General features: G+C 54.1%; 1 protein-coding gene across 4 annotated transcripts in view; it reads right to left on the bottom strand.

Moving 5' to 3' along the window:
- LOC132597841 (uncharacterized) overlaps positions 1-3970 on the bottom strand; it is a 76121-nt gene extending 72151 nt beyond the window's left edge. For 3 of the 4 annotated variants that reach the window (XM_060305059.1, XM_060305058.1, XM_060305060.1), the window contains exon 1: positions 3759-3970. In XM_060305059.1, the coding sequence (XP_060161042.1) occupies positions 3759-3814 (56 nt within the window). In that variant the 5' untranslated portion in view covers positions 3815-3970. Of the gene's footprint in view, positions 1-3668 lie in introns of all 4 variants that reach the window. The other variant, XR_009565228.1, reaches the window with a different exon arrangement.
- Between the last annotated feature and the right edge of the window lie 9331 nt (positions 3971-13301).

The raw sequence follows: 13301 nt of genomic DNA, 5'->3' as shown, positions 1-13301 counted from the left end.
GGCGCTGGGATGGAGCTGGAAGGCTCTTCGGGCACCAGGTCAGGACACCCGGCGGCTGGACCCGCTGCGGGTGGGACGGGCTGGGTGACCCCGTCCATTCCGGGTGTTTCCCTGTTATCCCTCCATTAAGCCCAAACCACAGAGTGCTACCCCCTCTCCACCTTCCTTCTCTCCTTTAGAATTGCTTTTACTGAATTCCGTTGCACTCTGTCCCTGTCCCTTTGTGGGTGCGGTGACAACCCTGTGCAAACCAAATAGGCAGTTTTATGATGACGCTGGCATTGGGGGTGGGCATGGGAAGGCAGGCCGGCATTCGGCGCCCTCTCCCCTGACAACCTGTCCTTCACTGAGCAGCTGGGGTGACGCTGGCCTCAGAAAAGGGGAACCTGGGAAAATGCCACCGTCTCTTTCTATTTTGGCTGTTAGTGCATCAGAACTCAACCTCTGACCCTGACCTAAAGATTGTGTAAGATCTATGACACATTTCTGTGTCCTGCCCTGACGCTTCCCCTTATCCGGAAACGCGAGTGTGCGTGCACACCCGCACCCACGCAGACACGACGCACACATACTCCTTAAGGCATTTTTCAATTAAAAATGATCTGCCGTTTTCGGGGAAATGTGGGGTTTTAGTTACACGAGGACGTGTCCCCACGTCCCTTGTCCCCAGCCCCATACTCTGTGGCCCACATTACAAGGAGGGCTGGGGAGGGACTGGGCGACAGAGCTCCAATCTTCCACCACGAGACCCGGAACCCAGACAGGTGCCCTAGTGGTTCAGGTGAGGGGAGAGCCACGCAGTCCAAGAGCAGCGGGCGAATGCAAACACGCCTTTCCTGAGCCCGAGGAAGCAGATGCTGGCCGGGGACCAGGCGGCTGTTCTTGCTGAGTCTGAAGAATCCCTTCAAGAGCTGGTAATGAGAGATGCTAAAGCCCGCACTGATTACAGACTGCGGCAGAATGCAAACGACAAAGGGGACGGCGCTGGGGAAGCAGCGCGGTGCGACCACAATGCAGATGGGGAAGGGAAGGGGTGGATCGGGGCAGGGAGACCCTCCGAGATGGACGTGGGCCCGGGGGGGGCAGAAGGCCCCCGGACAGAGGGGCGTGCGAGGTTCCCGCCACACAGGGGAGGTTCGCACGAGGGTCCAGACCATCACGCGTGGGGAGGGAGAGGGCCTGGCACCAGGAGCGGTCTCAGCCTGCCAGGCATGGGGGAGGGGTCTGAGGAAGGTACGACCACCGCCTACAGGGCCAGGGGGTCTGCGAGAGGACAGGAAAGAAAACACTTGGGTTTCTGCCTTGCAGACGTTGCCGGGGTGCTAATGCCGGTCCCAGGGGAGCTCGCAGGGCCCTTCAGGAGAATGTTTTGGGCGGGAGGCAGGGAAAACGAAGGAGAAAGTCAGACAGAGGCAGGGTGGCCCAGCGGGAAGGGCCTCAGGAAAGGGGATTCGGGTCTCTATCCACTGCGACCATCCCCTGAATGACTCGCCCATCGACAGACAATAAACACAGACATGTTTCCAGCAGCTCTGACATCCCAGGCGGGCTCCCTGCTCTACAGTGCCGGAATACAAATGTTCATACTGACACTGATGGAGATGCTAACACCAATACTAACACTAATACTGGTATTGGTACCGATGTAACACTACTGTGTACGCGCATACTGACAGCTAATGTTCATGCTGACATTGACCCTTATAACTGTAGTAACGTTCACGCTAACGCTCTCACCAACGCTCATCCTGGTGCCCGTACTGACCCTGGTACTGGTGTTGATGCTATACCCAAAGTAATCCCAATAGCTAATGCTAATACTAAGGCCTATGCTGAAACTATAGTAATACTAATTTATATTAACTAATTAACATTAACTATATTAATACTAAGAGCTAATGCTAATGTTAACGCACACTAGCATCAACACCACTGCTAGTGCTAACGAACCCGCGTGCTAACCACGGCTAACCCTAACATGGTCACGCGTCAGCTATTAGTACTACTAGTAAATAGCTAATGTGCTTTACAAGTGTGAAAGCATTTAGTCTCCATGACAGCCCACGACAGGGCATATAACTATTATCACCCCCAATTCATCGATGAGCAAGGGGGACACAGAGGGGTGGCAGCGTGAGGGAACACCCGGAAAGGGGCTCTCGGGCGGTGCAGGGGGCAGCGACACGGCCAGGGTGCCCTTGAGCCCCAGCCCGTCTTCCCGCGTGGACAGGCCCAAGGCCTTCCCAGGGTGTCCTCACATTATGAAAACAGCAGCTGCACATAGGGGAGGAGGCACGTAGCCCGGAGCCCATCCTGCGGCTTTTGAGCTCCTGCCCTGACCCCCTCCCGCTCTGCTGGGGCCACTGACCAGAGCCTCTCGGGACCCACCCCGATCGGCCACTTTGTCTGGGAACCTTTTGGCACATGAGTTAACATGTCACTGGGTTAACTTATATTTACAACTTCATAAAACTGAAATACAAAAAAACAAGAAAGGCAACCAGAAATAAGAATCATGGCACCTGGCTTGGAAGGACCATTCAAACGCAGGCTTCAGCCGCTCTCAGGTCCCTTGACAACTTCGCACATAAACAGACCAGGCCACCTGGGCACTCAGGGTGGGCATGTTGGCACCGTCTGGAGCAGCTGAGCCCCCGTGAGCCAGTCTGTCCAGGTGGGACGACAGAGAACCGGCCAAGGGCCCTTTGAAGATCACCATGGAGACAAGCTCAGGGAGGAGAGCGACTCCGGGACCCGGTGCCCCTTCCCCAAATCGACTCCCCACTCACCTCCAGTTAACAGCGCCTGACCCCTTGGCGGGAGAGGTTCACTTCTTACTCGGAACGTTTGGGCCACAATAAAATGCTACGTTTATGTGTGAAGTTGTTGAATCTACAGACCTGTCTATTCATCTGGTAGGAAAGGCATAGCCTGGAGTCTCTGAGCTGCCCTCCGGTTCCCCAGGGAACACCTGATGGGGACACTCGGAGGAGCGGCTGGGCTGGGGGACAGCACACCTGCTTCACACTCACCAGGGAAAAGACAAAACAAAACGGAAACTCGCATTTTGCTGGGGGGAGGTAAGGAGAAAATCATTGGAGACGGTGACCTTGCTTTCATAGCAAACCCCAAACGGGGGGTGGGGGGCAGGAAGTGTGTCCCGGGATGCTGCCCTGGGGCCGCGCGAGGCCGGATCCCGGGTTCCTGGGCACCGGGGGACAGGCGTCAGCCCTGCAGCAGCCGGACCTCACCTGGCTCCCCAGGAGCACGAGGGTCCCTAATTGTCGCGGACACTCAGCCCTTCCCACAGCATGTCCGGGGCGTGGGGGGCACTTGGGACGCTGGCTGGCCCAGGGAGCCACTGTGGCTTCAGCCCACTTGTCCACATGTCTCCATCTGCTCCCCCCGGAGGATGGGAGTTGGTTCATGCCAAGCGCAGGGTGGGGGCCGCCAAACGGGGCTCTTCCTGCGCACAGGGAAGAGCGGATGGGAGGCGGCTCTGCCTGTCCGGCCTCCCGCTGGCCCCTGACCCCAGCTGAGGTCACGGTCACGTCACCCCCTCCGCCCAGGCTCAGAATCGGCCCCCATCCCCGAGAGCCGCTCTGCTCCTCGAGGGCGAGCGCCTGGCCCCGTGTGTGTCTGTGTGTCTGTGTCACTAGCGGACCCACCTGACGAGGGGGGACACTGGCTCCCTGATGACCGTCTGTCGGGGCCCACGTGGGAACAGCCTCCACCCGAGGAAGAGGCCGGGTTCTCACCCCCAAATGTCCACGAGACGCTGGTCCGCACAGGCACTGAGAAAGCGCTGCGTCATCGCTCCCTGTTCCTGGATGCTGTAGCAGCACAGCGTTCAGTACCCACGTCCCGGAAAAGTTTCTGCAGGGAGGAGAGCACGGTTTCACTCTTCCTGAGGTGAAAGAGTTCATTTTGGGTAAGCCACGCCACCCAGCCTAATCCGCTGGGGCTGTAACTGCGCTGATACTGACAAGGGACTCTTTTCCTCAGTCATGATTTAGGTCACAGCTCCCTCAGATTGGCTATTGCCATGGCAACCAGAGCCTCTGCCTTTGCACAGGGACGTGTAATACTATTCCTCTAGGTAAAGGAACACGCAGAATCCTATAAAAGATGCCCAGCTGACACGAGCACGGCCACCCCTGCACCCTCAGCCCCCAAAGAAGAAGTGTCAACACCATCTCACCTTGCTCAGGACCCGTTTCACTTCCTAAAGATTAAAATGTTAAAAGCCATCACTTTCCTGGGGGGCTCCTGGAACTAAATATAGCCCGTGTTCCATAAGGTCTTGGAAAAATCAAATTAATGTAAGATTATCAAGGCTCAGAGCACGTGTCTCTTCCCCGTGGTTTGTTGAGGTCTCTGAGTGAACTTGGGGAGGAAGAAAACCCCCAGCTGTCAGGGCCCTCCCCGCAGCCTGGGGTGCACGCCCCCCCCCCAGCTGAATTATGAAGGGCTCCCTGTTCAGCCGGTGGTGACGGAGCCCCGTGCTGCTCACCTGGGGCGTCGTACTCAAAGGCGTCTAGCAGTTACCTGGCTGCTGCCAGGAAGCCCTCACTGAGCAGTTCACGTGATGCACACCTGGAGGTTTAGGGACCACAGCCCAACACCGCCCCCCCCCCCCGGGAACCGCCTCTCCTGCAGCCCCACCGAGAACCCGCGTCTGTGCGAGCGCATCCCAGCCCAAACCTCGTGTTCCATTTAGAAAACATGGAACAGGTCCACAAAGACTGCCTGATGGGTCTGGCACGTGGGGCCCCAAGAAACACCTTCCAGAGGGCAGGAAGGTGACGTCAGGGATGCGAAGGACTTGGGGAAAGGTGGCTCCCGGGGGCTGACGAGAAGGCACTGATGGGATTCCCAGTAACGTTTACCACATGCTCATTCGTAACAGCCCCATAATAAGGTACAGTTACCTTCATCTCTGTTTTAGAAACGGAAGTGCAGAGAGGCACGTAGGTAAGCTAGCAACACTAACTTGATGCCCCAGAGCGCCCAGAGGTCAGTCAGTGCTGGGAGAATTCTGAGACAGCTCAGGATTCCTGCCCTGGTGTACACGCCCCATGTGGTCCGCTCTCCTCCACTGCCTGTAACCATGATGGGCGTCCCTCTGGGATTAGGTTTTCTTTTGTGGCAAAGGAGATGGGACAGGGCAGATGTAATCAAGGCCCCAATCCAGCTGCCAAAGGGAGACTGTCCCGGGTGGGACTGGCCTGACCTGGTGAGCCCAGGCCGACCCTGAAGAGGTAACTTGAAGTCAGGGAGCCTCTGACTGACCTTAAAGAAGCAAAGTGCCCAGAGTCCCACAGCTGAGAGGAAGTGAATCCTGCCACCAATCACGTGATCTTGGGCAGGACCCCATGCCCCACATGAGACCCCCAGCCTGGCCCAGACCCTTGAGCTCAGCCTCCTGAGGCCCAGAGCAGTGTCCAGCCGAGCTGAGCCCAGACTCCCGACCGGCAGAAACAGTGAGATCAAAAGTGTGTGCCGTTTTCAGCGGCATGGTGTGTGGTCGTTTGTTACACCGCCACGGAAAACAAACACATCGGGCCTGACACCAAAGTGCACGCTCTTAGGACTCCGATTTAACTGCTCCCCTCAGTCTGGGACTTTCCGCAAATTGGGGTGGCCCCTTGATGAAGCATCTGCCCTGCCGTGTGATGTGCTCCGTGTTTTTGAAGACAGTTAAGAGAGGCTAAGAGACAATCTTGAACTTCTATGGAAAGAACATGGCAGTGGGAAGACTAGAGCATCTCCAGGGTACTATTTAATTCAGGTTTTATGGTACTTTTGAGAACTACCATATAATGATAATTTATTCATTTGAGAAACTCAACTTCATGGCTCCAACCCTTCCTATGATATTGACGCACCGGAAGTCAGGAAGCTTAGAGGCTAAGCTAGACCCCAGCTCCTAAGACAGGTTGACAGGTTGCTCGATGAATATTCTTCAGTGCTTGTATTAGTCAGCTTTGCTGCAATAACAAACAGCCCCCAGATCTCAGTGACTTGTCTTCCTTAGGTTGTATTGGCTGCTGTGGCTCTTTCCTATGCCTTTTCATTCTGGGATCCAACCTGAAGGAGCAGCCCCACCCCACCCCATCCTGGGACACATGGTTCTTATCATCTGGGCAAGAGCACGATGTCCAAAGCCCACCAACTCCCACCTACATGCCACTGGCCCAGTGGGGTAGGGGGCTTATCCCACCTGCAGGAAGGCTCCGCACATCTCTCAGGAATACAAAATCCTCTAACGGGGAGTGTGAACAGTCACTTGGGGACCACATTGCTGACAACAATATGTTTACAAAACTGCATGTGTCATTAATTCAGTGACTAGACTTTCCTGACTTCACTGTAAATTTAATTACAAATATTCTTACACAATCTTTCTGTAATTTCCATTCATAGTCATTTTCATGGATTGACTGACCTTAAGGTTAATTTAGAATATTCAATTCCTATTTCTGCTTTTTTATTTACCTTTTCACATTTCCCAAGTGTTGAAAACTGCCAGGGATTCCTTATAACTTTAACACGGTCATAACGCTAATTTGAAAGTTTTAAGGGCATCTACTCTATAATGATAGAGGGCCATGATCCAGAAACCTCAACTAGCTCAAGTCGCTGAGAACTCCAAGGAAGCGAAGACAGCCCCTGGGCAAGCAAAGCTGAGGTCGGAGATTCCCTGCCCCAAGTTCACACACTTGACTGTAAGAGAAGCTTTCACAGGCTTTATTCAGACCCTCCATAATTTCATTCTACCGAGAAACAAAACAAGGTTCATTGTCCTGTTTCCTCCATTACAACAGAACTACAGTGAATTAGGAAAGAAGGCAGGGCCGGGGCAGACCATAAGATAGATCATCTACCAACAGGTTAACAGTAAGAAAAGAGAAAAAACTGTAAAAAGTAGCTTCAAGACTCAGAGAGCAAAGTGTCTGAGATCATCTCACATACAGGAAGGTAGCCCTGTGGCTTCCACTGCCAAGGTCTCAGCAAACACTGAGGAGCACTTGGCCCGGCCAGGTCTCAGTGAGGATGGTCAGTCAGGGGCTACGTGTGGTGGGCGCTGCCTTTGAGCCTCTGGTTTTCTAGGAGGTTGAAATCCATAGGATTTCAAGACAGAAAAAAAAAAAAAAATCAGCAAAACAAATAAACAAGTGTCGAGGCTCTAAGATTTGAGATCTTGACAAAGGGCAAATCTTGCCGTGTTGAAGATATGGGTCATTTGGGGAAGAACTAGCCCTATAAGGGCACTGAGAAGGCCAGAGGCTGCAGAGTCATCAGCTCAGTGATTCCGGAGCCCTGGTCCTAGCGTCAGGAGAGCAAGGTGGGCAGAGGGCCAGCCGAGAAGGGCCTCTTGCCAGAGTCAGGGGGTCGTGACTTCATAGACAGTCAGGGCCCATCAGAGGTTTTCTACCATAAGAGTGACATAATCAGATTATATTCTTAAAGGACAGCTCTGTTATCAGAGTGATGGGTAAACTAGAGAGGGGCCGTTTTGTAAGAAAGAGGCAAACTGGAAAGCTACTGAAATACTCTAGGACCCAGAGTAGGTGATGGACACGGGAGGGAGAGAATGGACCCCAGACGCATTTTTCGCAGAATCCACAGGCTTCTGTGGGAGGAGAATAGAGGCAGGAGTGAAATCTGACCTGAGATCTCTCTTCCTCTCTTTTTTTTGGTGTTGTTTGTTTGTTTTTTGGCTGGGTCGCGTGGCACGCGGAATCTTAGTTCCCTGACCAGGGATGGGACCCACGCCCCCTGCAGTGGAAGCGCAGAGTGCTAACCACTGGGCAGTCAGGAAAGTCCCTGACCTGAGATCTCTTGAGGGGCGAATAAAGTGATGTCTTGAATCGTGACAGAGACCCGGGAGGTCCTGAAGTATCTGGGAGAAAGATGATGAGTCCAGGTTCGTTAATAGTTTATTTGAGATGCTTGTGGGACGCTCATGTGGATGTTTCCAATAGAAAGAAAGGTCAGGTTTGGAATTCAGGAGAGACAGCATTTCAGTAATTGTGAACACATAGAGATTTGAATAGAGACATCAAATCCAGATAGAGAATAGAGACATCCAGAGGGGACCTGGAGAAAAAGGATGAAGGGAAAGGTGCTGAGTTAGTGATGTCAGGAGACAGACGACCCGAAGTCCCCACATAACTCCCACGCCTGCCCTGCGGGCCACACTGAGCTCAGCGGCACCACACCGTGGCAACAGCCCACACTGCTCTCCCCCACTCTCCGGAACCGAAGTTCATCGGCACCATTTCTGCGCCACTGGCCAGTGGCCACTCGGTCGCATTTGGCTGTTTGGGACTTGGGAGGAGCCGTGCTCCAGCTCCAGCCCACGGTGTGGTTTGCCTGTGAGAGAAGGCAGGACCCGGCTGGCTCAGCGCTGCTGGGTCATCAGGCACGTTGGTGATCTAGGCAACAGGGCCTCCCGCACAGAGGTCACAGGGAGGCTCCATCCCAGAACAGAGAACCACGAAGACGCCCTTGACCTGGAAGGAGGTCACTTAAGTGAAGGTGGGTCTGGACAAGCCCGAAAGGGTCATATAGATACTGTAAGTGGAGCGGATGAAAGTCCGAGTCCCCAGAAGTCCGAAATCCAATGCAACGAAGGTACTAAGCGGACCGAGCGCTGGCCGTCACATGAGGAATTACAGAAACACAGCGATGTGACGAGACAGCCCCACCTCCACCAGACACCAGCGAGTGGGGGAGACGCAGATAGGGAAACGGCTCTGCTGGAAAACAAGCAAGTGCGGCGGGAGAGAAAATCAATGAGGGACGAGGAAAGGAGAAACCCATTCTGGAAAAGTGCCTAAAAGTGGATATTTTAGCTCTAATTTCAAAAGCCAGACATGGACAATTCAGCTCAGAGACAGGGTACAAGTTCAACAGGCCGAAACTATGGTGGTGGGAACAGGCTGGCAGGAGGGGGACTCAGCAGAGGCACGGCCCTGGGGCGCTGGTGGCAGGCCTTCGGCCACGGAGTTGCCTGCGGGGCCTGGAACACAGTGGGCTGGGAAAGTGAGGCTGGGCTGACGTCGGGCTAAAACCAGAAGAGCTGAGCACTGACTTCTAGGTGACCAGGCGCACAGCCTGTGTCCGTCACAAAGCACCGCAAAGAGAGTGACCCACGGCGACAGACGCCCGTGGCCTCCCAGTTCTGGAGGCCAGAGGTCAGCATGCGGACAGGGCTGGTTTCCTCCGAGGCTGCGAAGAAGCCTCGTTCCACGCCTCTCCCCTAACTTCAGGGGGTTGGCTGGCATCTTTGAGGTTCCGTGGACTGTCGAAGCGTCACTCCCATCCCAACCTTCACCCTCCCATGACGCTGTCCTTCTGTCCCTGTCTGTGTCCAAATCTCCCCCGTTTGTGAGGACACCAGTCATTTTGGGTCAGGGCCCACCCTAACGACCTCATTATAACTTAACTAATGACATCTACAGCGAGCCAATATCAAGGAAAATAATCGACAGCAGCAGCCAATCTCTGGCGCTGTCTTCTCCAGATCCTCCCCCACTCCGCCTCCCAGAACTCCTCTCCTTCCCTCCTGACCCGCCCCTCGCCTCCCCCCAGGTCACTCCCCAGCTCGGCGGTCTATCTTGGCAACTACCATCTCCCACGAGAAATTCAGATTTATGAATGCCCTCCCCCTCTGCTGTTTCTGTGACTTCCCCATTACAGTTTCCAGGAAAGTGTCAATGAGGAACTCCAGAACATCTGATTTTCCATCATCTTCCAATAAGGTTTGTATTTTATGATGAAAGTTCAATAATCATCAGAAGTGGTGTTCCGTAGCTGCAGGTGAGGTGGCGGTGGTATAAGATTTTGGCCGCTGAGATCAGTGCACTGGCGGAAGGCCTGGTGCCCGGGAAACTGCTCACCAGGGACCTTGAAAACCGTCAAAGGACACAGAGGACGGGCTTCTCGCGAGAACCGCTGTGCAAGTACAGACAGCGAGCGGGCCCAGGGAAACGCCGGCGTCCCTCGAGACTGTCATTTTTATCCATACAAGAGACATATAATAACAAGTTGAAAAAATGGAAATTAAAACTACCATAACAAAGCTATTCTGCGCTTATTGAACTAAGAGATACATTTGCGGCTTGCTCTGGTTTCCAAATCTATGCTGGTCCCCTGAGAGGAGAAACACGCTTTTGTTGATTTGTCAAGACGTTCTTCCCAAGCGTGAGGATCATAATAGAAGTGATTGATATTCATGTGCTGCACGCGCGCTTCTCTCGCGTCCCCGTTTCATTCTGTGAAAGCAAACCAGCACTTAGCCGTCTATTCACAGAGATGACGAGTCTATATCAGGCCTGGGGCTGCAGAAGGAGGGATTCCTGTGCCATTTCCATACGAGGGATGTTATCTGCAGACCGGAAATTAGGAACCTTCCAAAATAAGAAGCTGAGAGTGTAAAGATACCAGCCAGACGGTCAAGTTCACGCTCACCACATTATTTTGGGAAAGGGAGAAGCAGGAATCCTTGCCACAGTTCAGGTCGCTGGCGGGAACACACCAAGTCCAGACCTGGACCCAGGTTCCCAGCACTTCACTGGCACCTGGCGCCTGGCCTCTGACTTAGGCGTTACCTCCTCATCTGCTACGTGAGAAAAAGAGCCACCCGGTTCGCACCGCCTCTGCGCCCTGAGGATGTGCACATCCTGCAGGTGAAAGCACCTGGGACGGACAGACCACACAGCACAGGTTCCAAGAGGAAGCGCATTCTGCAAGGCTCCATTTTATCCCACAGCGGGCGTCCAAGGCCCATCAGGGGAGTGAGAGGCCCCCTGGGGTGAGTGTTGGCCCTTGATCGTGACAGCTGGACCAGAGCGGTCCAGCCCTCAGGGGACCTCGCTGGCAGGCTGATTCGGCAGGTGACCTGAGAGCTCGGGCGGCGGGGATTATTCTCTGTGCCCGACACGGCCCTGGTCCAGCACCTACAGTGACTGGGTGACATCGCTGAGTGGATGATTTAGGACGTGATACGCAGATGGAGAGACCTGGGCCGGGGCAAGGATTCTGAGACGAGAGACAATGGGCAGAGACGCAAAGGTGCTGAGGGGAAGCCCCCTCCCGGAAGCTGGGCCCTCAGGCAGCTCAACAGCCTTGGCTCCGTTTCCCGCTCTGTTCAGCAGGGAAAGAGAACCCGCTGATCTGCCTGGTTCCTTCCAGCCATGGAGCCCAGTGACAATTCTGAAAAAAAGGCAGGCCGGCAGGCAAAGCTTTAGTGAAGGAAGCTCACACACAGACAGGGCCAGGGAGAGCAGGTGCTTCCATGAAAACCCCCGGAGAGCAGGGAGACGGTCCCTCACCTTTGAATGACGGGGTAATTAACTTACACCTTCACGGATGTGTCACAGAGGGTTAAGACCACTACACAACCAGAGCACCGAAGACCCTGACCATATAGCCAGGGACGTCTCACCCCTTTAGAGAAAGCCTAAAATGTTTTTTAAAATGGAGCATTTCAACCCTAGAAGGTAAAGTCAATGGCAGAACGTAATTATCTATAAAATCATGTTGGGTGTAGAGAGGAGATGGGCTTGTTCATGAGTTCTGAGGGATGTGACGACCCCCGACACTTCTAGGATGAAAACCAAGGAAACGCTTTGTGTCTGTTAAGAATAACGTGGGCCGCCAATGCCAGCCGCAGGGCTTCTCTGCTGACAGTACTATGTGATGTAATAAGAGGAAAGGGGGCAGAAATTCCCACGGTTGGCCCAGAGCTCGGCGTGTCCTCCGAGCATCCCACGGCCTCCCCTCCACCGCCGGCCGCACGGCGCTGCTCCAGGCACCGAGTTCCCTTCCTCACACACACACCCAAGGTCGGAAGGAGGGAAGGTCTCTCCTAACAAGGGCACTCATTTTTGCCACGTGCCCCTGAAGCCTTGGGGACGCTCTCCACTGGCCCCATCACGCATCCAGGCAGGACTGGAGAGCGGGCACGCAGCAGCCGGGAGGTCCAGGACCGCCTTGAGCGTGGTTCTCAAGCCCGGTCAGCAGGCGATGTCCGGAGACATTTTTGGTTGTCGCAATGGGGGAACGGGTGCCTTTTGCATCTAGTGCGCAGAGGCCAGGGGTGGTAAAACACCCTTCACCACACAGGACAGCCCCGTGAAGGAGAGTCATCAGGCCCCAGATGACAACTGTGCAGACTGAGAAGCCCCGGCTCAGACCGACCAGGACTTGTCTCCTGGAAACGAGGGGTCTCCAGCAGCTCTGGACAAATGTCCACGTTCTGTCTCTGGGAGAGGGCTGGCAGGGGTACCTGCTGGGTGACTTATCAAGAGCGGCTGCCACCCCTAACTTCCGGAGTGGTTTTTTCGCTTACGGAAGGTGATGTCCAAAGACAGGACCACCTGGAAATGCAAGTGGGCCTGAGAAAGGTCGAGACAATCCGTACTGGGAAGCAAAGCCCTTCTCCAGACACATCCCTGCCCAGATTCCAACGGGAATGGTGGGGACTGACACCCTATCCTTCACTAAGACAAAGTCTCAGAGAGGAAGGGGTGGGGGGAGGTGGGAGGTAGCCTGACGAGAACAGATAGAACGTCTGTGAAGAGCAGCTGCCCGTGTCAGGCTCTGGGTTGAAGGCTGTGCAGATGTTCACTCAGTCCGTCCTTACCATGACCCTAGGAGGTGAGTTCTCCTATTTTCCACATTTTACAGTTGAGGAAGGAAAAACGCCCAAGGTCACTCAGCTCGTAACTGGTGAAGCTGGAGTCCGAACCTGGCCAAGCCAGCTCGGGAGGAACCTTCCTAAGCATGCAGCTTCCATGATAAGACGAAGGTTGTCTAAAAAAGAGTGGATATGTGTATATGTATAACTGATTCACTTTGCTGTACAGCAGAAACTAACACAACATTGTAAATCAACTCTACTCCAATAAAAATTAATTACAAAAAGATGAAGTTTCTAGTACATTAGTATTGTTTTCTTATACACACACGTTTCTCTCAGTTCCTAGAACAGATTTTCCCGAATGATGTTACATTCCGTGGACAGGAAGGGATGTTTAAGTGCAGTGTCTGCTCCCTGGTTCCCCACTTCCTCCTGGTGGCCACTATCCCATCGGGGATGTGGTTGCAACGTCCAGACCCCTCCGGATGGGAAGGCCTGCTTCCTCAGCTGAGGGGAAGTTCCTAGGATTGCTTCATCCAAGGTCATCCTTCCCGAGACAACCTGCCTCCCACAGCCAGCCAGGAACAAAGCCCACAGTCCCGGCCCCAGCCAGTACCAGCTCTCAAGGACCATCCCAGTCTCAGATCTC

The sequence above is a fragment of the Globicephala melas genome, chromosome 9 (genome assembly GCF_963455315.2).
Source record: "Globicephala melas chromosome 9, mGloMel1.2, whole genome shotgun sequence".
NCBI lineage: Eukaryota > Metazoa > Chordata > Mammalia > Artiodactyla > Delphinidae > Globicephala > Globicephala melas.
This window is presented reverse-complemented; position numbering and strand designations above follow the sequence as displayed.